This window comes from Arachis duranensis, chromosome 6 (assembly GCF_000817695.3).
Source record: "Arachis duranensis cultivar V14167 chromosome 6, aradu.V14167.gnm2.J7QH, whole genome shotgun sequence".
In the NCBI taxonomy this organism is placed as follows: domain Eukaryota; kingdom Viridiplantae; phylum Streptophyta; class Magnoliopsida; order Fabales; family Fabaceae; genus Arachis; species Arachis duranensis.
The window spans coordinates 14879001-14902620 of NC_029777.3; the positions used below are offsets into that span (position 1 = coordinate 14879001).

A 23620-nucleotide genomic window follows, 5' to 3' on the forward strand; every position below is an offset into this window, starting at 1 on the left:
ATTATTAATTATCTCTATCATTTTAATTATATAAATTTGTTTTTAAATTTTTTTATATAACTAAAATATTATAAATAATGTTAAAAATTAAGAGTGTTAACAATAGTTGGTGTAAAAGTTAAAAATATATATTTAAATTTAGTTAATGAATATGTAATCAATAATAATATTTGGATTAGACTAATGTAGTAGATTAGTAAAAAATATATGTTTAGAATTGTTTGTAATAATTTAGAGAATTAAAATTAATTATTATTAGAGCTACGTTATTATTATTAGTATTAAACATAAATATATTATAATAATATTATGGGTTAAGTATTTTTTCATCTTTAAGGTATTTTTTGGTGACTTAAAAGAAAATAAACAACAATAAAAAAGAAAAAATAAACAAGAAACTGCTTAAAAAAGATAGTCCCGTTAAATACTACTCTCAAACTCTTTTCAAGGCAACGAAAGCTCTACTTGGGGAGAAAGGGTCCTCATCTTCGCCATGATGTCTGCTACTGTATTTGCATCTCTCAAGATCAATCGAAGGTCAGCACGCCATTTCCACGATATGATATCTCGAAATTTTAACACCAAAGGATCAATAAATCCATAGCAAGTAAATTATTGACCATAATAAAAGCCTCCACACAGTCTGTCTCACATATAATGTCTCTTTGTTTCGAGTTTCATGCTTAAAAAAAGCATCTCCAAATAGTAAACAACTCTCCTTGCAAAATGCTACGATTTTTAATTGTTTCCAAACAGCCTCATTGTCACCTTCCCTTCTCTGCTAACACAAGTAAAACCAACTCGAGTACCATTGTCAGGATAGCTAGCACCACAATTAATCTTAAAGGTACCCACTAAGGGGGGAATCCAAGAACCACTAATGGTAAAGGGGATAGATAGTCGTTGCAACTAAAAAATATTTCGGAGCTCCTTTTTCCAGGACAAAGCTATACCGATTACCTTGTCTGGGGTCCAATGCTCATGAGGATGAAAGATCTCGTTATTCTTCGAATGCCAAATCCACCAGAGACCAGAAAAGAATCTAAAGGGGAACTGTTTGCTATTATGTAAGAACTAACTCATCAAATCCACTGGTTGATCGGAGATCCCTAAAACTTGCCAAACTAGTTGGACTTTTGGACAATCTCGAATACAATGTAAAATCGATTCCTGACCTGACAAACATCGTGGACAGCTATCCGTGTGTAAAATGCCCCTCATAAAACGAAATGCAACAGTAGGAAGAGCCTCCCAAAGACATAGCCAGGCCAAAAATTTGTGCTTTTTCAGAACATGTTGACGCCAAAGCCAAAGCCAATTACCCCTATCCTCCCAACTAAACATCTTCTTACTAAGTCACAAATAACCACTACGAGCATCATAAACCTTTGAAGTCGCACCAGTCCAACACCAACCGACCTCTGAACCAGCTTGAACATCCGGATTGTAAGAGTTAATGTTGCTCTACAGAGAGTGATTCAGAGGAGAATAGATATTCTCAAGGTTCCACTGTCCAGATGACCAAAGGTCCAAGATCATGAGATCCGAATCAGAAATGTGAACATAATCCATCTCCTGACACAGCCGCCCCTCTCTTCTCCATTTAGAAAACCAAAAGTTCTGTTTCAAATCCCAATGCACCAATAAAACCTTCCTTCAGGATATCCCAATCTCGACATATACTCTTCCAAACATAAGATTCCCTTCCTCGAGACCGACTGAAACAATTATCCTTAGAAGAATGGTATTTCTCTGTCAACAATTAAACTCATAGCTTATTCGAATGGTGAAAAAGTTGTCAAACTAGCTTTTCAAGAAGAACAATATTAGCACAAAAAAGGTCTCTAATTCCCAGGCCTCCAAACTTCTTAGGGGTGACCAACACTTTCCAATTAACTAGATTCAGGCCTCTACCATCAGTTTGACCCTTCCATAGAAAGTTCTGCATCATGGATTCTATCTTATTAGTTACCCCTTTAGGGAAGAGAGATACTTGCATGCGGTAAGTAGGAATTACAGTCACTACTGAGTTGAGCAAACAGAGTCTTCCTGCTTTATTAAGCAATCTCCCTTTTCAGTTGGCTAGCCTTCCCCGAATCTTGTCCAGAACATCGTTGAAAGTTGCGCGTGTCACCCTAAAGTGATTAAGGTTCACCCCTAAATACTTGCCCAAGTTCTAGACGAATCTGATGGAGGACACTCCAGTGAAAATCTCTTTTCTTGTCGCTGAAACATTCCTAGAGCATAGCGCATTAGATTTCTCCACATTAACCCTCATCCCAGAGGCTCTGCAAAAATTTTTCAAAGCTACCATTACAGTTTAAACTTGCTATTTTTTAGCTTTCCAAAATCATCCTCAACTTTTTTTCTTATTAAAATCATCCTCAACGTTACAAAATGTTATAAAATCATCCTTTTGTTCAGAACAACATTTTTTGGATGATTTTACCCTTAAACAAAAATTAAAAAAAGGCTTCAAATACTGGGTTTTACCAATCACCAGATCCGTCTTCCACGTCATACTCCATCACTTCCTTCAGAAGTTACAAGCTCTTCCTTTAGTTGTGGCACCTCACACTACGGTTACCTTCTACGCCATGACGACAACGCAGGTTCTAGCCCAGTCGCAACTTCGATAGGGAGAACCGGCCAGAGCAGAAAATAGAGAAGCTCGCAGATCTACTGAATGAGGCGGAGGCATAATGGTGAAAAATGGCATCACCAACCTTCTACTCCCTCTATCCTCTTTCTCTAACCACATAATCTTCAACCTCTTCGAGTCCCAATTTTTCCAACCCGTTTCAGTTCATCGGATGCTCCAAACCCCTAATCGTTCCTCCTGCTTCAATCGTAGACCCCTTTCGAAAGGGCACACAAAACGTGGAGTAAGTGTATGAGTGGGTAAAAATTCTTACCTTTGGTGCTTGTTCAAATGGTGGTGTTTGGTTGTTTTAGGAAATTTTGGGTTCATCTTCGTTCCTCCTCTTTTCATTCTTCCTTTTTTTATGAACATAAACATAATTTTTTTAATTTATAGGGTTGCTGATTTTGAATCTGAAGTTGCGGTTGATGATTGTTAAATTTTTGTTAAATCTAAAATTTTTAGTGATTTATTTTGTGGACGTTGTTGTTAATTTTTGTGGTTGTTGTTGCTGTTGAATTTGCTTTTGTGAATTTGCTGAATTTCTTGTTTGCTGAATTTGATTGTTGCTATTGCTGAAGGAGAGATGAAGAATTGGAATTTTTTGGGTGGAGGAAGGGGAGGAAAGGGGAATTCGAAAAGAGTAGGAAGAAGGGGGTGGGGAAGGAAGAGACATCGGGGATGGGGGAGAGGTGCTTTTATTTTTATTTATTATTTTAATTAATTGTTAAGGGTAATTTGGTCAAAAAATTAAAATTAAGGTAGAAAATGACGATTTTATAACGTTTTGTAACGTTGAGGATGATTTTAATAAGAAAAAAAGGTTGGGGACAATTTTAATTTTGACCCAAGATCTTAAGGATGAAAAAAGTACTTAACCCTAATATTATTGTAGTTGAATTAGATTTGTCATACGGTTTAGAGTTAGTTAGTTATTATTAATAGTAAGTTAGTATTTATTATTAGTAAAATAGGAATAATTATTTATGAATAAATAAATAAATAATTATGTAAAAAATAATTTAATAAAGATTTAGGAAATAGTTGACTAAAATATTTAATATGAATAATAATATCATAAATTTTTTAAAATTAAAAAGTATTTGAAATAATTTTTAGTACTATGAATAAAATTTAGAAGTTAAATTACTATTATTATTGTGGAGTTTGGTAAATTGGATTTAGTAAAATCAATTTTTTTTGGTATTTTAAGTGATTAATGATTATTGTTATTAGATATTTAATTAATATATTTTGTGTAGTTAAATCTGCAAATTTTTTAATAATAATAGTTAAATAATTGGTAAGTTAGTTATATTTATGCATACATGCTAGTTACTAAATTAGCTAATTAATAGTAAGTTTAGTATTAGTTTAATAAATTAGTTATTATATATGATTAGAAAATTATTAATTTTTAGTAGTAAATTAGTAATTATTAATTATTTGACTAATAATTTGCTATGTTTTTGTAGAGTTCACGGAATTTGACATGTAACCACCTACTGCCTTTGAATCGGTACAATCAAAATGTGGAGGAGCATTTACGGTTTATTGATTTTTATCATGTTTTTTAAATTGGAATAATTCAATATCAGAAAACACTGGTAAATGCTCTAGTTGAGAGGTGGCACCCAGACATACACACATTTCACCTTCTGGCTGGTGAATGTGCTGTGACACTGAAAGATGTGGCTGTTATTCTTATTCTTGAACTTCCGACAAACGATCTTCCAGTGACAGGAGTGACTATGAGTAGTCATGAAGCCTTAGAGGCTGAGTATTTGCACTAATTTGGGGTTGCACTAAAAAAGTCAGACTGTAGAGGAAGCTTCATAAAATTAACGTGGCTTTGGGATTTAAAAGAACGTTTACAGTTGATTGACGAAAATATCATTCAGAGGTACATGAAGTGCCACATTATGTTGTTATTTGGTACGATATTGTTTGGAGACAAGTCTGAGACAGCTATGCACGAGAAGTTTTTGCCTTTGCTTTGTGATTTTGACAGTATCAGACAGTATAGTTGGGGATCGGCATGCCTAGCACACCTGCACAGGGCGTTATGTAGGGCATCTCATTTTGACTGCAAAGAAATTGATGATCCACTAACACTTCTACTAACTTGGGCTTGGATCTGTCTACCATTTATTGCTCCGATTCCTAGGGAACCCCACAGTTTTTCGCTTGCAAATAGGTAACATTATCAAGTAATATCGTATTTTCATATTTAGAATCCAATTGTATTAATGAAATAAATCATATTAGGTGGCGTAGCTGGGAGTGTGCATGGCCTCCAAATTCTTCGTATAAATATATCACTAATTACATACTTGCATTCATATTTTCAGGAAACTTCGGAGCATGTATGGAGCATGTATGGCCTCCAAATCCAAAACTCGCATGAAAGATGGCTCCTCAAACGGATGTTCGTTTGTTAGTGCATTTGTCACATCTGTCACATTTGCTTCCACAGTGTCGTCACCTTGATATTCGTCTCCATCTGGACCAACAACTTCGTAATTGCTTTCAAACTCTTTCTCACTGTCACTATTGTAATCTTCACATTCAATATTGCGGTCGGTTTCAGATTGTTCGAACTCAATATACAACTCAATGAACGACATCTGAGTACGACTTTTAATATACATTGAAAACATCTCTTGCATGCTCGTTTCATCAGTTATATATTTGGTTTGAAATTGAACGAATCCACCAAATACCGATATAGGATACCTGTATAAAATACATGATACTTTTTCTTAATATTTCAAAATCTATCTTCTCACAAATCACACCTTTTACTTATTCGAATGAGATTGTAAATAGAATAACAATATCTAACGGATTTTCACAAACAAATTTCTCTCGTTTAAATGTTTATAATAAAATCTTACCAAAATAATATACTTTTAATAGGACTCTATCATCCATTTTTCACACTTACATGAATATGAACTTTATTGTCAATTTTTTTAAACTCATACGAAATGATAGAGATAAATTTGGGTGGAGGAACTGAGGAAAAAAGAAGAAGAAAAAGAAAGAGAAGATACATGCAGACTCGTACATAACTTACTCACATACACATATATATAGATATAACAAACCAAACCAACCGATTTGTATTGACGCATTAAAATAACATATATAATAATCAAATCGGACTTCCGATTTGATCTTCCCAAAATTAAAAAAAAAAAACTATATTGAAATCGGACGGTCCGATTAGATACACCAAAGTTTAAATTTTTCCTCTCATACAAATCGGACCATCCGATTTATGTACCTAATTTCTTTAATAAAGAAATCGGACGGTCCAATTTCTTCACCTCATGATTCAGAAAAACCTACCCCACATTTATGTCTAGCACCACCAATCTTCATAATAACGCACAACACACACACAATTTGCATATCCAAAAGAATAGCCTACTTTTAATTATATTCAAAATTGTATTTTTGTTTTAATTTTACTCTTCAAAATGAGAAGTCCAAAATACTTCTAATTACAATAGATAGAATTTCGATTTAACTCTTAAAATTTTTTGATATTATAATTTTAAATAAGTCAAATCAACTTTATAAAATTTATACAAGGGCTTATGATTTTAATATTTAAATTTTGTTAGAATATTATATTTTATATATTTAATTTAGTTTTTCGATTTTACGTAAAATTTTGAGTTTTTTTTATCATGCTTTTAATTACCAAAAAAATTTATTTTTATCGTTCTTCTTCTTCTTTTTTTTCTTCTTATTCTCATCATAAAATTCTATCCAATTGCACCATTTTTATCCTTTTATTTATTAATTTACGGCGAATAAATTACTATTTTCACTTTTAAAAGATCAAAATACTCACAAATTTACCAATAAAAAAAATAAAATTGACTTTATATCTATTAAAAATAAAATTTTATTGACAAAAAATAGTAAAATATTATTTAAAATTTTCAAATGCTCTCTAATATAACCTAATCCTAAATTCTAACTTTACTCCACACCACTACCATAGCCCTAACTCTAAAGCCCTCACCATTCAAATTCTCTCTTACCATTTTTTTAGTTTCCAATTGCCACCATCACTTCCAAGTTCCATCATTACCACTACTACCACCATCCCATTATCTCATCTCCCTTCAATTTACTACCATTGAACTCATCTTTTGCCTCATTTAAGAATAAACCACAAATCTTCTTAGTCTCATGTGAAAACAAATTACAAATTGAAATTTTGTTCAACTTCTTACACCTTCTTTTCTCTTTTCTCTCACAACAATCTTTAAATTCTTCTTCATTATTATTTTGTTCATCGTCACCATCATCACAAGCCAAAACCCTAACTATGCTTCTAGAATAATCTCTCTCTAACATCAACCTTTCATTGCTCGTTAATGAAAAATTCTTCCAACATCTTAAAGTGTATGCGGTAGAATTTAAGGCACTCTTCAAAGCACTAAATGAAATTGTTTCAATTGTTCTTAAAATTTGTTTCTTTCTCAGTAACGATTATTATTTTTGAATTAAGCGTTCTGAACATACAAATAACCAATTTTATTTTTTCAACCTCGATTTTTTCAACGCTCCAATGCAATTTACGGCAATATTAAGATATCCAAAGGATAGCAAGAGATAAAGACCAAATAAAAAAAATGGAAAAAAAAGAAAAAAGATACAGTGGTGATGAGTAAGGACGATAATGACAGATAGAGCCATTACCGCTATCATTGAGGCAAAGATAAAAGACGTTGTGTAGTGGGAAGAAGGAAATGCATAGAGGAAGAGTTGCTACCAACAAGTGAGATGAACCACCAATAATAATGATAGTTAAAAATAAGATTTAAATGATTATAGACTTTTGTATTAATGGTCCAAGATTGAAAATTTGAGCATTAGAAATAAACGTTTAAGGATTAAAAGTGGGTTGAGATAAGTAAAGAAGATAGTTTAGGAATTTTTAAAAAATATTTAGAGTTTGAATTGTTTTATCAACAAAAGTCTATTTTTTTTATAGGAAAAGTCTAAGAGTCAGTAATTTATTTAATTTTGGCCAATATTTAACCAGTAAAAGAAAAGTAAATAATTTCACACTATTAGTTGAAATTTCATACCATTAAAATAATCATTAATAACTACTTGATGGCTATAAATCACAAAAATTACTAACCCCTAACACTCCTTTTTTTCATAAATATAAAATCAATTTTAAACTTTTTTAATAAATTTATCAGTATTTTAAATTTTTTTAAATAGAAATAATAGTTTAATCATTAAAAGCGTATTCTATTTTTTTTAAAATTTATTATATATATAATTTTAAAACTCTACATATCCAACTTGATAAGTTTCTTCGAAATTGCACTAAAAGAATCTGAACAAATAAATACCGAGTCGATTGCCTTGAGACAAAAAGAGCCCAAATTACTTTGTAATATAATAGTTAGTGATAGATTATATCTTTATTATTAATAAGTAATTACTTAAATTGGTTTAAAAATTTTTAGATTGGACATTTTAATTAATATCTAAAAGACTTTTATTATTTAAATTTTTTTGAAGAACATTCTCTTCAGACAAATTTGATTTTTTTTGTCGATTTTAATTAAATTTTTAATTTACGTATTAGATAAATAAATTGCTAATAAATTTTATTATAACACAATTGAATTTCAATAATTAAGACAAATTATTCTTTTTAAAATAATGAATGGACCAATCTATATATAAAAAAATTAACTTTAAAAATTTGTAAAGAATAAAAAGTTGTCAGGCACAAAAATTTTTAATAAATTTTTTGGAGAATTAATTTATTTTGTGATATTAATTCCAAAAATTATAATAGAACTAATGATGAGAGAAGACTATTATTTTGTTTGATATACAATATTTAAAAAAGAGATTGGATTATATTGTTCAAATAAAAAGTTAATTGGTCAATTTAGCTTGGCTCCAAAGTAGTGGCATATATAGGGCCAAACGTTTTTTCGCAAATATGTTATGCAATCTATATTAAAATCAGCTACACGGCGTAAGAACTAAGAAATAGAATTCAGATAATAATAATAATAATAATAATTAATAAGGTTTAAGAAAATTTACATACTACATTGAGATTAACGTAGGTAACCTTAGTCTAGGTAATGGTCGTGAAGGTGAAAGTCAAAGACAAAGTCGTTGCAAAGAAAAACATGACAAGCAGCAAAGAAGGTAATTTAGCTGTGGAACTTGAATTCCAGCGAAATGAACCACCGCCAACTCCACCGTTCGTTGATGAAATAATTGTTGATCCAATCCCTATATGCCAAAAAAAAAAAAAATTTGTTGAATTCCATTAATTAATTCGCGATTAGAGGCAAAATGAACGACTCAAATATTTTTTTAATTTGGAAAATTTCACAGCGCAATCTATGGGAGGATTAAGACATTTCCCTTTCCATTGATAAGTGCGTCACACATCAACTTTATGTCTTTTTAATTTACTTACCAATACCATAAATAATTATACTTTATTATAATGTGATACACCCTCAATGTTCTAGAATAAGAGAAATGTCTTGGTACTAATTAAAGAACTAATAATCTTTCTTTTAATTTGTTACCTGCGGCAGGTGAATTTGGAATGCTGGGCGCATAATAAACACCTGCTGGCGGAGAAACAGATCCTAAAAAAACACAATTCATAGCACAAAACAATCTTAGTCGTATAAATCTCACTGTGTTAATATATACACGAATTTACCCTAATTTTAATGTATAAATTAAATCATATATATTTATATATTTTTCAAAAAAATATGAACTATATTTAAGGGTGGCAAATAGGCCTAAATCCGTCGAGCTGACTCGCATAACTTGCCAAAAAAAGGCGGATTGGGCTAAAAAATTGAGACCGACAAATAGCAAAAGCCCGCTTAACCCGCACCGCTTAAACCGCGGGCTTTGGCGGGGTGGCGCGGGCTTCCCGCCGGGCTTAGTATTCTTTTAGTGAGGAGTATTTTTACAATTTTTTGTCAAGACCTAACTTCTCCCAACCTAACTTATAAGAGTATGAAGATAAAAATTAAATGGTTTGGATTATGTTTATGTTACTTTGGAGACAATATTTATAATTATGTTTTAAATTATATTTATTTTGTTTTGGAGAGAATATTTATACTTATGTTTTGGATGAAAACTGAGTTTATAATTATGTTTATTAGATATTTATAATTACGAAAATTTTAATATTTATGAATATGAAAAATATAATTTTTTATGCCTTTAAAAATTATAAATTTATTAATACGATTGTGAAATTATACATTATTTAGTAGTTAATAGTTAAAAAAAAGGAGGAGTTTTGGCGGATTTAACCCGCCAGCCCGCAATTAGACGGGGCGGGTTGGGATTCTAGGACTGTCACACTAGGTGGGGCGGGGCGGGCCATCCCGCCAAAGGGTTGGCTTTTCCGTTTGCCACCCCTAACTGTATTAACTCATATGTACACAAATATAAGTACAAATTATATATTTATTATGTGCAAATTTCTATAAATATATGTATAAATTATTATCGGCTAAATACTAATTCAAAATGATAATATTTACTAATTATGTAATATTGTTCTATTTTGATAGTTAATTTTAGTGTACAAATAATTTTTTTATAAAAGCTTAACATTGTTATTCAATCAAATTTATTAATTTTAAAAAAATGTTGAGTTACCTTTACTAGCTAACATTATAGAAATTAAATATAGATATGAAAGATTTTGAGTAAGAAATGAGAAGTGATACCAGTAGCACTACTGCAGATGGTAATTGGAGGAGTTTGTACTCTGCAGGCATTAGGAAGGCCCAAAGCCCGAGTCTGATTGATGTTGAGGGTGGCAGCAATTGAAGAAGCACCACCATTAACAACTTCACACAGGCACTGTGGCTGTGACCCCACCACATATGCAAGTTGTGAACAACAACCAGATGATGGTGTTGAAGCACTTCCTGTTATGTAATCTAGGCATGGAGAAAGACTTAGCAGAACATTGCTGCAACTTGAAGAAGTACTAGTCTCAGGATATTGTTGTGTTTGTTGTGCCATTGTTGTTATTCTCATCATCACCAACAAGGACATGCAAAGCAGCATCTCAATCACCCTTCTTGATGCCGCCATTGAATTCATTATAGTGATTGCTAGTACTATATTTGTTATATCATATCAAGTGCATGCTAAAAATTGAATGAAAATATTTGGGGTGTTTTCTTTGGGTTGGTATAAGAATTAGATTACAGAGAGTTGAAGAAATTAAAGGCACAAGAGAATGGTTTATGAAGAAGGAATAAAGAAAAGTGTGAATAAAAAGAGTGGTAGCTGGCTAGCTTATCATGGTGCATAACTTGCTTTTTTTTTGGTTTTTTCTTTTTGCTTTATGTAGAGAGATTCTTTGCCAAGAACCTTATTAATATTGCAACTTTATAAATTTAATTTAATAAAATTGTCTCTTCATTTTATTTTATACGTTATGTTTTTTGTTCTGCATTGCTCCTTTTGTTATATTGTTATGGAAAGTGCCTGAGGCATATGCATACACTTTTCATGATGGGATTTTTTTATAGCATGATTTGTAACCAAATAAAGTATGAGAAAAATTTTTAGTGTATCTAAAACACTGATATTCCAATAAAAATTGTGATATTTAATCATTAATTAATCATCATTAATATTTTTAATAGTATAAAATAACATATAATAATATAAAACTATTCATTTATTTTTAATAATTAAATACTTACAAAATTTTAATAAAAATATTGATCTCCTAAATTTTCTAATAAAGCATTCATACACAAATTATTTTCACTGTAACAAAAAAATAAAAGCAAATGTTTCTTGGCTTTTGTGCACCAATTATGATTACATGGGGAGTGGCCTACTAAGTAGTAAAGGGGGTTTGAAATTTTTATTCAATTATGATGCTTAACAGAGAAGGCATGCATGTTATTAACCCACCTTGGAATGATAGATACTTTTTTCTTTTTTCTTTTTCCTTTTCTTTTTTCTTTTTCTTCTCTCTTTTAGATTTATTCTATTACCTAAATTTCCATATATGGCGCTAAAGAATACAAAAGAAAAGATTGAAAAGAGAAGTGCTAAAATATAAGAGATGCAAATTTACTGTTAAGTCATGTATACATAATATATGAGAGCATAATTATTAGATGGTGTCTCTTCTCTTGGCAAGTTACTTAAAAGGTGTTGTCTATGATGTCTATAAATTCTGGTGCCTATGTTAATTATGGATTTTATAAATTATTATATGCTAAAATTTTTAATCATATAAAATGAAAAATTGAAATAAGTTTTAGTTACAGTTCTATTAATAAATAATAGTATGTTTATGGATTTATAAATGAAAAAATAGACCATTTATTATATTTTTTGACAATAAAAAAGCATTAATCTTTTTTTTCTCATATTAATAAATAATTATTTATATCTTTTATTTTTAATTAAAATAATCATTTTTTCTGCAATAAAAAATTTAAAGTCTAAAGTTACAGTTATTAATTAAATTTTAATATTAGTCAAGTGAAATTTAAAATTATTAATTACAAAAAAAGTATAAATAATGAAAATATTAAACAATGTGAACAATAAATATATCGAATGTTTAATTTACTAGGTATGCGGATAATATATTGTTTACTTATACTTTTTTTGTAATTAATAATTTTAAATTTTACTTGATTAATATTAAAATTTAATTAATAACAATAACTTTAGACTTTAAATTTTTTATTGCAGAATAAAATGATTATTTTAATTAAAAATAAAATATATAAATAATTATTTATTAATGTGAGAAAAAAGATTAATGCAGACTACCATTTTTTTAATTTTAGACAGTGATAGCGATTTCATTTTCAACGACGAGAAAAAATAATAGACCATTTTTTATTGTCAAGAAATATGATAAATGATCTATTTTTTTTTATTTACAGACCCATAAATATGCCATTATTTATTAATAGAATTGTAATTGAAACATGCTTCAATTTTTTATTTTATATGATTGAAAATTTCAACATCTAATGATTTATAAAATCCATCGTCACCATAGCCACCAAAACTTGTAGGTACTATAGACGACACCTACTTAAAATTGTTTTGAAAATCAATTATTTAAGAATAATATACTCTTATGTTCAGTTTCAACTTTTTAAAAACTATTATATTTTTGGATATTAATGAAATTTTATTTTATAATTCATTTAATAAATTCAATAATACTGGTCCAAAAATTTTGATATAATATGTAAAAAATCGACAAAAAGTATATTTTTTAATTCTCTTTCTATCAATATTGACTCTCTTAACTCTCTATTTTCAAGATTTTCTCATTTTCTCATTTGATGTTTCTTCTCACGGAACATTTTGTTCACGGGGGAGTTTAAATCTTTTTATATAATAGAAATAGGACCACCTTTTTTTTAAGAAATAAAACACAAAATTTGTTACAAAGAACCTTAGAATTAAATAAGTCAAACTCACTCCAAAATTAATTTAAGAGATATTTGGTTATAATAGAGAGAAAAAAAACTGTAAAAACTTATTTTATTTAGTATTCATTATTTATTATAATAATTAATAAATATTAAATAAGATAAATTCTAACTGATTTTGGCTAAATTGTTTTAGTTATTAAACATTTACGAATAAAAAATACCGTCTCATGCTTATAAGTTCTCTAAAAATTATATCCTCAAAATATTTGATATTTGTAATAAACGAATTAGTTGCAATAGATTAAGGAACCTGAGAGAAAATTAAATTAAATATTGGAACTGAGATTTGCGATTACTTCAATTTTTCTTTGTGTTTTTGCATAATAGAAATATTTGATAACAAAAAAAATTTAATCAAAAAAATTAAAATTTATTTTATTTAATATTTATTAATTAATACAACAATTAATAAATACAAAATAAAATAATAATAATACTAAAAAAATAAAAAAGATAAAATTTATCTTATTTAACATTCATTAATTATCATAATAATTAATAAATATTAAATAAGATAAATTATAATTATTTTTAATTAATTTTTTTTTATTATCAAATATTTCCGATAAAATAAATTCTGTAGTGATTTTTTATCGTCCTAGCATTACCATCATACTCGTTGATCTTTGGACAAGTGAGCAAGCCACGCAACTTTATTCCATCTAATAGTTTTTTTTTCCCACCAAAAATATTGAAGCAAGTAGTGGGATAACTTGTTCTAGAGGGAAGAGGGTACTTTTCGGGTTCTAGCCCATATTCCTTTTCTTTGCAGTCTTGTCATCCCTTGACTCTCTTTTCGGCAGAGAAAGGCAACAGCTTGTTGAATCATTGAGCAGAAGAGGAATTTTGTCCTAGCTAGCTTCCTTTCTTGGGTGAGTTTCGTATATATGGGAAAAACCAGTTTTCAATTAAACTATATATTGACCCATAAAATTATGAATATTATGTTCATGTTCTGCACCTTTTAATATATGGATGGTCTTCTATACAAGTTATTATTATGTATTCTGAGGTATAGAAAAAGATTTAGTCTTTCTAATCAAATTTATGTCACAAACTTTAAAGTGATTTTGTTATAAATACTTATTAGTGACTTGTTAGTCAATTAATATTTCAGTTATAATTTGCACCAAGAATATCTAATAATAATTTTTCCTGAATGTATAAAATCTGAAAATCCTAATTTTGCTGAAATATCGAAGTTTGCATTGCTATGAGTTTGTTATGCATGGTTTTTCATTTTTTATTGAAAAGTAACTCTTAGTTTTACAAAAAAAATTATTTTTATACATCTAGATCATTGTATTTAGTATGTTGACATTCATTTTATGACTTAAAAATTTTGTGTTGTTTTCATTTCAAACATGGCGCACACACCATAAAATCGAAGAATTGAACAATTTTAGAATTGCCATATAACAAGTAAAACCCTCATGGCACATGAATATCCATTTCTTAGCAAGATGCAAATATGGGAAGTTTTTCATGTCTAGCCCACCATACCAAACTTATTAGACACTAACCTGGTGGGGAAAATGTATGTTAGCTAAGGCAGTTGAACTCCTCTTTCAAATTCAAATCTAATTGAACATTTCATTATGTATATATAAAAGTCATTTCCTAATTAACTTGAATGCCATTCACTAACAATGAAGATGATGCTACCATCAGCAATAATAACTACAACCTTTTTGTTGATGACTTCAACAATAAAAATGGTTGATTGTCAGACTCAGAATAGCATAGCATGCACAATCTCCATGATGAGCAGCATCACCCCATGCGCCAACTTCATCACCGGAAGCGGCAACAACAACGGCGGTGTGACGCCGCCATCAAGCACGTGCTGCGATTCATTGCGCGATCTGATGAGTTCCAGCATGGATTGTGCTTGCAAGGTTTTATCTGCAAATGCTCCAAATCTGCAACTGCCCATCACACAAGCTGTTGCCATCTCCCTTGCAACCGCATGTAACATTAATGGACTCTCTGCACACTGTAAAGGTACCTATTTATTGAATCAACCACTTTCAAAAATTTATGAACAAGTTTAAAATTCAAAACTCTCATGTCCAAAAAATTCGACAGGAGAGGTGGTGGAAGCAGATTCGCGGGCAAAAACACCGTGAATTACTAGACCGGTAGCGATGACTCATCTTCCATGGCACGTTTATCATGATCCTCTGTTTTCCACATTTATCTAAGAATGTACGACGAACATTATCATGATTTGTGACTTTAATTGCATTATTACGTGACCATCTTATTATTTCTCCGATTTACATTACGGTCTCGGTTTCTACACATACACACACACACACACCATGCGCATATATATATATTCACGCATAAGCTGTGGCACCAGATCAGTGGTCATAATAGTCGTTATGCTGAGGGCCAGGGAAGAAGAAAGTCTCTGGTCGGCTGAAAATCTCATCAACCTTCTCCGCCGGCTGCATGAAAGTGAGTTGCTTGGCATCCTTGTCCATTGCACTCATCACGTTATTTTTCCCCGCAAGAGCGTGAATTTTGTTCCCTCTCGCATTTACCTCGTAACACACTATGTGAAGATCATCTTCCTTCCCAGCTCCAACCAAGAATGGATGCCCCGCTGGTACCACAAACACCATTCCTTCTCTCAGCTCCGAACTCAACCTCCGGTATAAAGCCTTATCCTTTGTTCCTCCTCCTCTTCCTCCAGAGTAGCGTGAAGAAGACACGTAGTGTGGACACACTATCTCCACATACCCTTTCCCCTCTCCCACAATGCATATTTTTGTTGCCCTCGTTACGTAAGACGGAGCAGTCATTGAACCCTATAAGCAACCAACTTGTTAGATATATAACTAAAAAAAGAAGAATTTATGACAACATTTTTAGATTACCCGGGTGATGTTGGAGAAACTGAGGACGAGGTTGAGTTCATTGAGCTCGAAAGGCTTATCAAGAGAGGATTGGAAGAGGCGGCCATATTGGTTGGAGATGTAGGGACGGGTTCCCAAAAGATTGAAGGGACCACCCGATTGGGTGCTAAATGGCCAAAACCCTTCCTTGACCTTGCTCAGTGCTTCCACTTCCTCCCTTGCTATCTTGAATATGGTTCCCTCTAATTCTTCATGGAAAACCCCCCTTATCTTCTCCCTTGGAGTCTGATTTCACTTTCAATCAAAACATTATTCATAGCAAAATTATTTTTAAAACTAGTTTAGTTTATGTCTACCTGGAGTGCAGCTTCAAGTTTGTCCATACTGAATGCTGTGAGAAATAGTTCCGGGTTAAATGCCTGCAATGCCATGACTTGTTTTCATCTTATTCTTATGGCTTATGGTAATGAGTTAAAGAGAATTAATGAATGAACCTTATAGTCTCCAGGTGTAGTGAGAGGTATAAAGAGATTGGCAAGGATAAGGTTCTGATTCTCATTTTTGTTAACGAAATAGACTAGTGTGCCTGCTGCTACCCTCATCATGTCTCCATCTTCAAGGTTGAACCTATCCGTTTTGTCTTCTCTCACCAACCCAATTACCGCTCTCCCTATAATTAACAATTCCACAATATAATTATGATTAAATTAAAGAAAGAAAGAAAGATAAAGGTACCTTTGAGTACAAAGATAACGGCATCAGAATCAAAGTAAGTTGGAGAGGTGAAAGTGTGTCCCTTAGCTTCCATAGTGACCAAAACATAATTGCTAATGCCTTTGAGGATCTTGGATCTTCTACTAAACTTGTTCAGAACCCGAACTCTTCCGTCTTGTGTTTCCAACCTGGTCCTAAAATCTTCATTATCAAACACATAAGGATTCTGAGTCTCCATCGTGGTTCCCTCTTCTTCTTCTCGTTCCTTCTTCATTTGATGGTACCTCTGGCAACTGCGAATGCATGCTTGCTTGTCACTCTTGGAATACTGTTGCTGGTGGCCACACTGGTGCATGCATGTTGTGAGCTCAGGGTCTTCTTCTTCCTGCTCCTCATGTCTGCTGAGAGCAGCTAATAAGTTGGTGCATAGAGAGAGCAGAATAATGAAGAGAACAAGCTTGGTTTTCATAGGTTGCAGTCCTAGACTCCTAGTTATTAAGAAACATAATGAAGAGAATAATGTGTGTAGGTATTATATATTGTGTGGTAGGTAGTAGGGACTAAGGATGAGTATGCAATAGAGGAATAATAATGCTGGCACTTGGGAGTGGGGATGATTATAACATGCACAAGGACAAGTGTATACCAAGCCTTTAGGTGTCACAAAATTGAAAACTAAATGGCTAAATCATCAACACATTGCCAACTACTTTGTACCCATCACAAATAATAATAAAAAAGTTTTTAAATATACACGTATATCGATATTTTAGTAAATTTTAACTGTTGGTTTTGATTATATATATATTTTTTATGATAAATATTATTTTATTTTTTCTAAAATAATTTATAAATTATTTTTTTGATGTGTCATATTTTAATATTTATTTATTTTAAATTTTTAATAAAAATTATTGGATAACTAATTTATTTAATCAAATAAAAATAAAAAATTAATTTCAGATTATTAAAATTTGTTGGAAATTTAACAAAATATTTAAAAAATGATGTTATATATTATTTTTTTATTTTTTACACAAAATTTCTGATTTTTAACAAAAATTAAATAAAAATTCAGACTTTCATAAAAAAATAATTGTAAACTAGTTACATTAATTTTTAAAAAATAAGATATAAAATATTTCAATTTTTTCTTTTTTTTCATATAATTCAAAATCAAATTGTATAGAATAAATTTTTAAATTTAAAGATCTATTTAACATGATAAACTTTTTAAATTAAAAATGTTTACAATAATACGAATTTGTGTTTTTATTTTTAATTTGTCACATTAATATTTTAGTTTAGAATTTAATTAATATAAAAAAGTTTTTAAATTAATATTTTAATAAATATATAACAAATGTATTTAAATAAACATCGAATTAAAATGTGACACAGAATAATTTATATATTACTTTAAAAAAAATAAGATAACATTTATTATTTTTTATAATTAAGATTAATAATTAAAAATCACTAAAATATCAATAATATATAAATATACTTAAACTTTTTTCCAAATATATCTATGCATCATTCTATTATGCATATATTAGGGTAGTTATAATGATTATGGTATTTTAAAAATATTATTAAAATATAAAAAAAATAATATTACCAAAATATCTATTGACATTAAACTATCAAATTGACCAATAACTAGAACAAAAAAATTTTAAAATGAAAAATTATTAATATATAAAATAATAAAATAAGTGATTAGTTGTCATTAAATTTGTTACTTTTATTATATATTTTTTCTATTATTTTAATTTAGAAATAATTAAATATATATTTTTTTCATTTTACCACCAACCTTTTTGGGTTTATTGGTTGGTTTTATAGGAGGCTGATCCAAAAATTAAGCCACATGTTCCTTGGAGAAGAATGGTTTCCTCTTTGTTCACCAAAAAGGCAAAAACAGATTATTTTCTCTTCTAATATTGTATTTTTCATAAAAGAGAGGAAGACAAATGGTATTACAGTAAGGCTGCAACCTTGATGGGACCATATCTTAGGTTATGACAACTTAATAAATGTGAGACATCTCGGTAAGTAAATGATAATAAATGCATTGTTTGAAGTCCTTGATGGTCCATGTCTTATGTTTGACAACTTTAATGAGAGTCATTATCATGAAAATCAATCTCTTATATCTCTAAGTGGATCAAAATCGATTATTGAGCTACTGCACTTTTGCAATATCCACTTCTTTATCCTATATCGTTAAAACAATTATTGTGTCACTCTCTTCATTACAAGGTTAACTAACTAACCACTTTAGAAAATAGAACACTTTTTTTTTTGTGTTCATGAATAAAATCAATATTATTTGGATCTGAAGCTTGCCAGACACAGTTCAATTCTTCAAATCCTGCAAAGATCACAAAAACAGTAACAAAATTAATTTTCCTAAACCAAGTAACCAACTACTTGTTCAGTTGTGATTCTGTAATTAGTAGTAGCATGAGTTCATATACATTATCTTGTTAATGAGAATTCAGATTGAGAGCCTCAGGTATTCAAGAGTGCTTGGCAAAACCATGAACTCTCTGCAACTTCCACAATGAGGTAGTGAAGAAAAACAAACATTGATGCTAAGAAAAGGAAAGAGACCGGTAAAACTTTAAACTAACCTTGTATGGAAACATGATAGTAACAGCTGCACCTGCCAGCAAGAGGAGGGGACCATGTCGTAAGGAGAATGGAGTGACAGACATGTTCAAATTCAAATGCATGCTTTTTTAAAGGAAATTCAAATCAGTGTAGTCATAATTAATTGGAGTAACTAGAGCTTCTTTGATCAACTTCTGCTGAGAATATGCTATACACAGGTCTATGATCAGAGAATCTTGACTCCCCACGAACATAAGATAATTGGTGAAGGCCTCTCCCATGCCATAAGATTCTATCACACCTTGAGAAAAAAAAGCATGCATTATTTTGATTGTTTTGTATTTCCATTAACCACTTCTCTGATTGATACAAGAACTAAGAACACTACCATGCTGGAGTTCTCTTTTGTTTTGAATGTCTTCCATCTCCTGCATACCTGTCTGAGTTGTTTGAATACTTGTATGTGGGAGGGAAGTATATTTTCCCTTCGTTCCATCCTTCGAATACTCGACCTTGCCTCTGCTCTATTCGCAGCTGAAAGCAAAAGATATCAAATGGTGAGTAAGGTAAGATTTGAGAAAGGAGCAAAGGGGAAAAAGAAAGCAACATACTTGGTCATTCTCTAACAAGTCCTTCCAATTATGCATCTCAACAAGAGCTTTCGCCGCACGATAAGAAAGGGCTACCCGATAATTTAAATCCCCCAGCCAAATTATTCGGCTACACAAGTTAAATTTAGATTCAGAATTCCAAAGACTAATGATAGGATCATAGAGGTGAAGAGCTTACTCATGTTCCAGAATTGTCTGAGGTGAATAATGGTCACTGGTGCCTTGGACAAGGGGAAACCTTGTCTTTCTCAGAATTTCCATTACATCTAAGTTTCTCCTTAGCTCATCACCATCCTTTTGCCCTGAAGTCAAATGACTACAGATGAAACAAAAGCTTGTTTGGTGCAAAGACATGCTAATTGATATTGAACCCTGGACATAACAATATACAAGACTATGAGATTTTCTTAATTTTTTTTCCCTTAATTCAGCCATGTTAGAATAGAATATGACCAAGTCAAATGCACCTTGTTTCCAAGATATCCCATCAAACCTCTGCCAACAGAAGACACCTTCAAGCTGTGAATATAATCTCTGATATCACTTTTCACCCAAACTGTTAGAAATATCCCCACCATTTGCTTACTAGCAACCAAACAATATCTCGGTTGCCCTGTCTGTTTCTCAACATCCTCCATAGGGAAACAACCGCTATATTGCACTGGCGAATATGATGCCGTAACTGGGGAGTCCCCAGCTCCATTTTCATCATCTGAAGAACCCCATCGGTAGTCACTAGGCCTGTGAGCATATATCATTCTATCACAGACGCTGAGACGCCGATCAAAGCTCGGTTGTGGCAGTGAGATGTCACTATCCATTTTCATACTATGACTCAAGGATTGGAAAGACCTTCTATGGAGGAAAGAGGTTGTCTTCTGCCTCATTGATCCCTCAAAATCAGCTTCAATCTCTATAATAGGATCAGAGAGTGGTGATGGAGTGTGGCATCCACCACTTGTTCCTGGAAGACTGTTAAGGGTCTTCCTAATAAGTGCAAGCCATTTCCTTGCAGGGCCATTGTCTTCTGTTCCCAAAATGTTACCAGCATTAAGAGGTACAATTTCTTGAAACCTGAGGCCAAAAAGAAAATGCAAAAAAATTCTCAGCAAGAAATGTTGCAGAACAAAAGGTGACTTACACATTATACAACCGGCATTAGTAATTTACCCAAGAACATAGATATCAGCGGGTGGAGAGGTGTGAAGCCAATCTTCAAGGTTCAAATAACTTGGAGGTGACTTCCCTGCTACATTCCAAGTGGCAACAAAGATTCTGCATGCAGAAGGAATAAAGAACTCAATAAAACAGAAGATCCTTAGTTGTTGTTGTTCTTGTTGTTATAACATGATAGTTTAGTACAACAAAGAGCTACATGAACCATACCTATAATTATACACTTCTGTAATCTGAGCTTCATCAAGGTCATTCTTACCTCCATGAATTCTGTCTGAGAATCTTCTGCTTGGTTTATCTGAATTTCAAATGAAGATCAACTAATGAGATTAGTAGGAGACAATAGCAGCCAAAAAAGTCAACAAATCCCACTAAGTGTGGTCGGCTACATGCATATTAATAGACACAAAATTCTGAGATTGTAGCAGCAAAAAAGCTGTATTCAAAAATTCATTTTATCTTTTACCAATTTGGAGGGGTTTGGGATTTGGGAATGGTGTGGTCCAAGGTGATAGATATCAAGGTTTAAGAAATTGAACCTGTTTTGCTTTTTTTGATGGTGCATGCCTCTTTCTCTGAATAGTTGTTCTTCCTCTCTTCATCAATACCTGAAAAAGGAAAAACCATAAAGTAAATAAAGCTGTGCTCTTTCCACTGTTATTTAATCATGTCACTCAATCAAACACAGCACAACAAAACAAAACAAACAATTTTTTTTGGGGGTACCAATAATGGTAGGAAAAACCATGGAAGCTGGAAAACAACATAACTAAGGGTAAATCAAATAAACAAAGAAAGAAAAGAAAAGAACATTGCTCACAAAAGCTAAACAGAATTGAGGGTGTGTTATTGAAAAGATGTATGTATAGTTAACTAGTCTATCCATTTAAAAAGTAAATAAAAAAAATCTTTTTAAATGAAAGCTAAGAATCCCAATTCTAGAGTTCTAGATTGCATTGAAGCCATGTGGAAAATTGGTCAATTACCTTGATAAAGGACATCATTATCAACGTCATCATCTGCTTGAAAGTTATCAGTTTTGCACTTGATATTGAACCACTTCTTGACCAATGTCTTGGGCCATGAAAGCTTCACCAAATAAAGAAGAGAGTAAGCAATGGCTATGGCAGAATGCAATTGCAAATGAAGCTTGGAAGCACAAATGCCATTTTTCTTAAATCAAACCTTGCTTTTCTTGGAGTTCTCATCTCTCATTGTTGTTGGAACAACTTCATATATCTTTATGGAGTTAGTGAGTGATATGAATATCTGTTAGTTATTCCTTTTTTTTTTAAAAAATTCTTTTTTCCTACTTAAATAGGGAAGCTAAGTTTATATTGAATTGCTGGTTATGTTGATGTATCTATTCAAACATATAAAAATAAGGTAGAAAAAACAAAAAAGAAGATGGCTTTGATTATGAAAGCAATTGGGTGAAGAGGCCAAGCAGAGGAGTAAAATAGAGGAAAGAATTGAAGTAAGTCTCTGTTTCTGATCATATTTTGAGAAAATGTGGCAGCCCAGTTGGTCATCTGCAACTATCTTGAAGTTGCAGCTGTGAAGTTTGAATCTTTATGGAGAAAGGGAACTGGAAGATGAACAAGTATGAAGATCTTGGAGAAGGCCTTGAAGAAGACAAGGCAATGTAGAAGACCAGAAGTAAGTGTGTGTGTGTGTGTGTTTGGGTTCTGTAATGAGTCAGAAACAGAACACGCTGGAAGGGGAATAAAGTTCGAAGGACAAATAAGTCATTGACGTCATTTTACAAATAAAGTTCGAAGGACAAATAGGTCCTTGAGAATTTTTTTTTCATTATACTTCTATTATACTTCTATTATGAGAATTTAGTTTATATAATAAGGCTAATTTTTTTTATATGAAAAAATATTGGTATTGTTGTTGAAAATGAAATTATTTGATGTAGTTATATGTGGGTAGATTTTATTTAGGTGAATTTTATGGTGTTTTTGTTATGGTGTCTAAATTGTCTAATTTACTTTTTAAAGTAAAAAATAAAATATTTAAAGTAAAAAACAAATCATGTAAAATTTATTAAATATTATTTATTTATCATTTTTAGTAACTCAAGTACAATGTGATAGGTACCATAACATTTACCTTTTACTTAATATACAAGTGTATATTAGATACCTGTCATTATTCTAATAATATATAAAATGCGTGTTGGACACATTTTTTACATATCCATAATATTGTAATACATTTTAAATATCAATCTTAAATCAAAACACCATCTTTATCACCATATTAAAAATAATTTTTGAGCAAAGGCTAATAACTTGTTTTTAAAAATTACATTTAACAAATCAATGATAATGAACACCAAATTCATCAGCTATTAATATAAAAATTTTTGATAATTTGTGTTCTAAAGATATAAATTAAGCATATCATAAAAAATTATTTTATAAAAATTGTTTTTTTTTACAT

At 31.0% G+C, this 23620-nt stretch overlaps 4 protein-coding genes across 9 annotated transcripts; 1 reads left to right on the forward strand and 3 right to left on the reverse strand.

Moving 5' to 3' along the window:
* Positions 1–8697: 8697 nt before the first annotated feature.
* LOC107493010 (non-specific lipid transfer protein GPI-anchored 5) lies at positions 8698–10975 on the reverse strand. Its single transcript, XM_016114092.3, has 3 exons — positions 10420–10975; positions 9244–9306; positions 8698–8938 (listed from the first exon to the last, which is right to left on the reverse strand). The coding sequence occupies exons 1-3, from the start codon at positions 10799–10801 to the stop codon at positions 8778–8780; spliced, it is 606 nt and encodes a 201-aa protein (XP_015969578.1). The 5' UTR covers positions 10802–10975; the 3' UTR covers positions 8698–8777.
* Positions 10976–13900: 2925 nt separating this feature from the next.
* On the forward strand, positions 13901–15457 carry LOC107493009 (non-specific lipid transfer protein GPI-anchored 16). Of its 3 annotated transcripts, none has more exons than XM_052251313.1 (3): positions 13901–14057; positions 14857–15189; positions 15274–15457. In XM_052251313.1, the coding sequence occupies exons 2-3, from the start codon at positions 14883–14885 to the stop codon at positions 15312–15314; spliced, it is 348 nt and encodes a 115-aa protein (XP_052107273.1). In that variant the 5' UTR covers positions 13901–14057; positions 14857–14882; the 3' UTR covers positions 15315–15457. The 3 variants fall into 3 exon arrangements, with proteins under 3 accessions (XP_052107273.1, XP_052107272.1, XP_015969574.1); XM_052251312.1 differs by having other exon boundaries at positions 13902–14057; positions 14841–15189; XM_016114088.3 differs by lacking the exon at positions 13901–14057 and having other exon boundaries at positions 14601–15189.
* LOC107493008 (sucrose-binding protein) lies at positions 15412–17269 on the reverse strand. The gene is made up of 5 exons (XM_016114087.3): positions 16785–17269; positions 16544–16719; positions 16406–16468; positions 16071–16334; positions 15412–16001 (listed from the first exon to the last, which is right to left on the reverse strand). Exons 1-5 carry the CDS (start codon positions 17230–17232, stop codon positions 15552–15554), a joined length of 1401 nt encoding a protein of 466 aa, XP_015969573.1. The 5' UTR covers positions 17233–17269; the 3' UTR covers positions 15412–15551.
* Positions 17270–18761: 1492 nt separating this feature from the next.
* On the reverse strand, positions 18762–22873 carry LOC107493007 (type IV inositol polyphosphate 5-phosphatase 7). 4 transcript variants are annotated; one of them, XR_008010676.1, is made up of 12 exons: positions 22355–22873; positions 22156–22258; positions 21709–21777; positions 21380–21467; positions 21164–21268; positions 20461–21067; positions 20172–20365; positions 19994–20102; positions 19819–19916; positions 19403–19683; positions 19247–19318; positions 18762–19140 (listed from the first exon to the last, which is right to left on the reverse strand). XR_008010676.1 is itself a non-coding variant. In XM_052263387.1 (10 exons), exons 1-10 carry the CDS (start codon positions 22382–22384, stop codon positions 19542–19544), a joined length of 1593 nt encoding a protein of 530 aa, XP_052119347.1. In that variant the 5' UTR covers positions 22385–22873; the 3' UTR covers positions 19168–19541. The 4 variants fall into 4 exon arrangements, 1 of the variants encoding a protein (XP_052119347.1); XR_008010674.1 differs by having other exon boundaries at positions 18765–19140; positions 19771–19916; XR_008010675.1 differs by lacking the exon at positions 19247–19318 and having other exon boundaries at positions 18765–19140; positions 19771–19916.
* Positions 22874–23620: the final 747 nt, after the last annotated feature.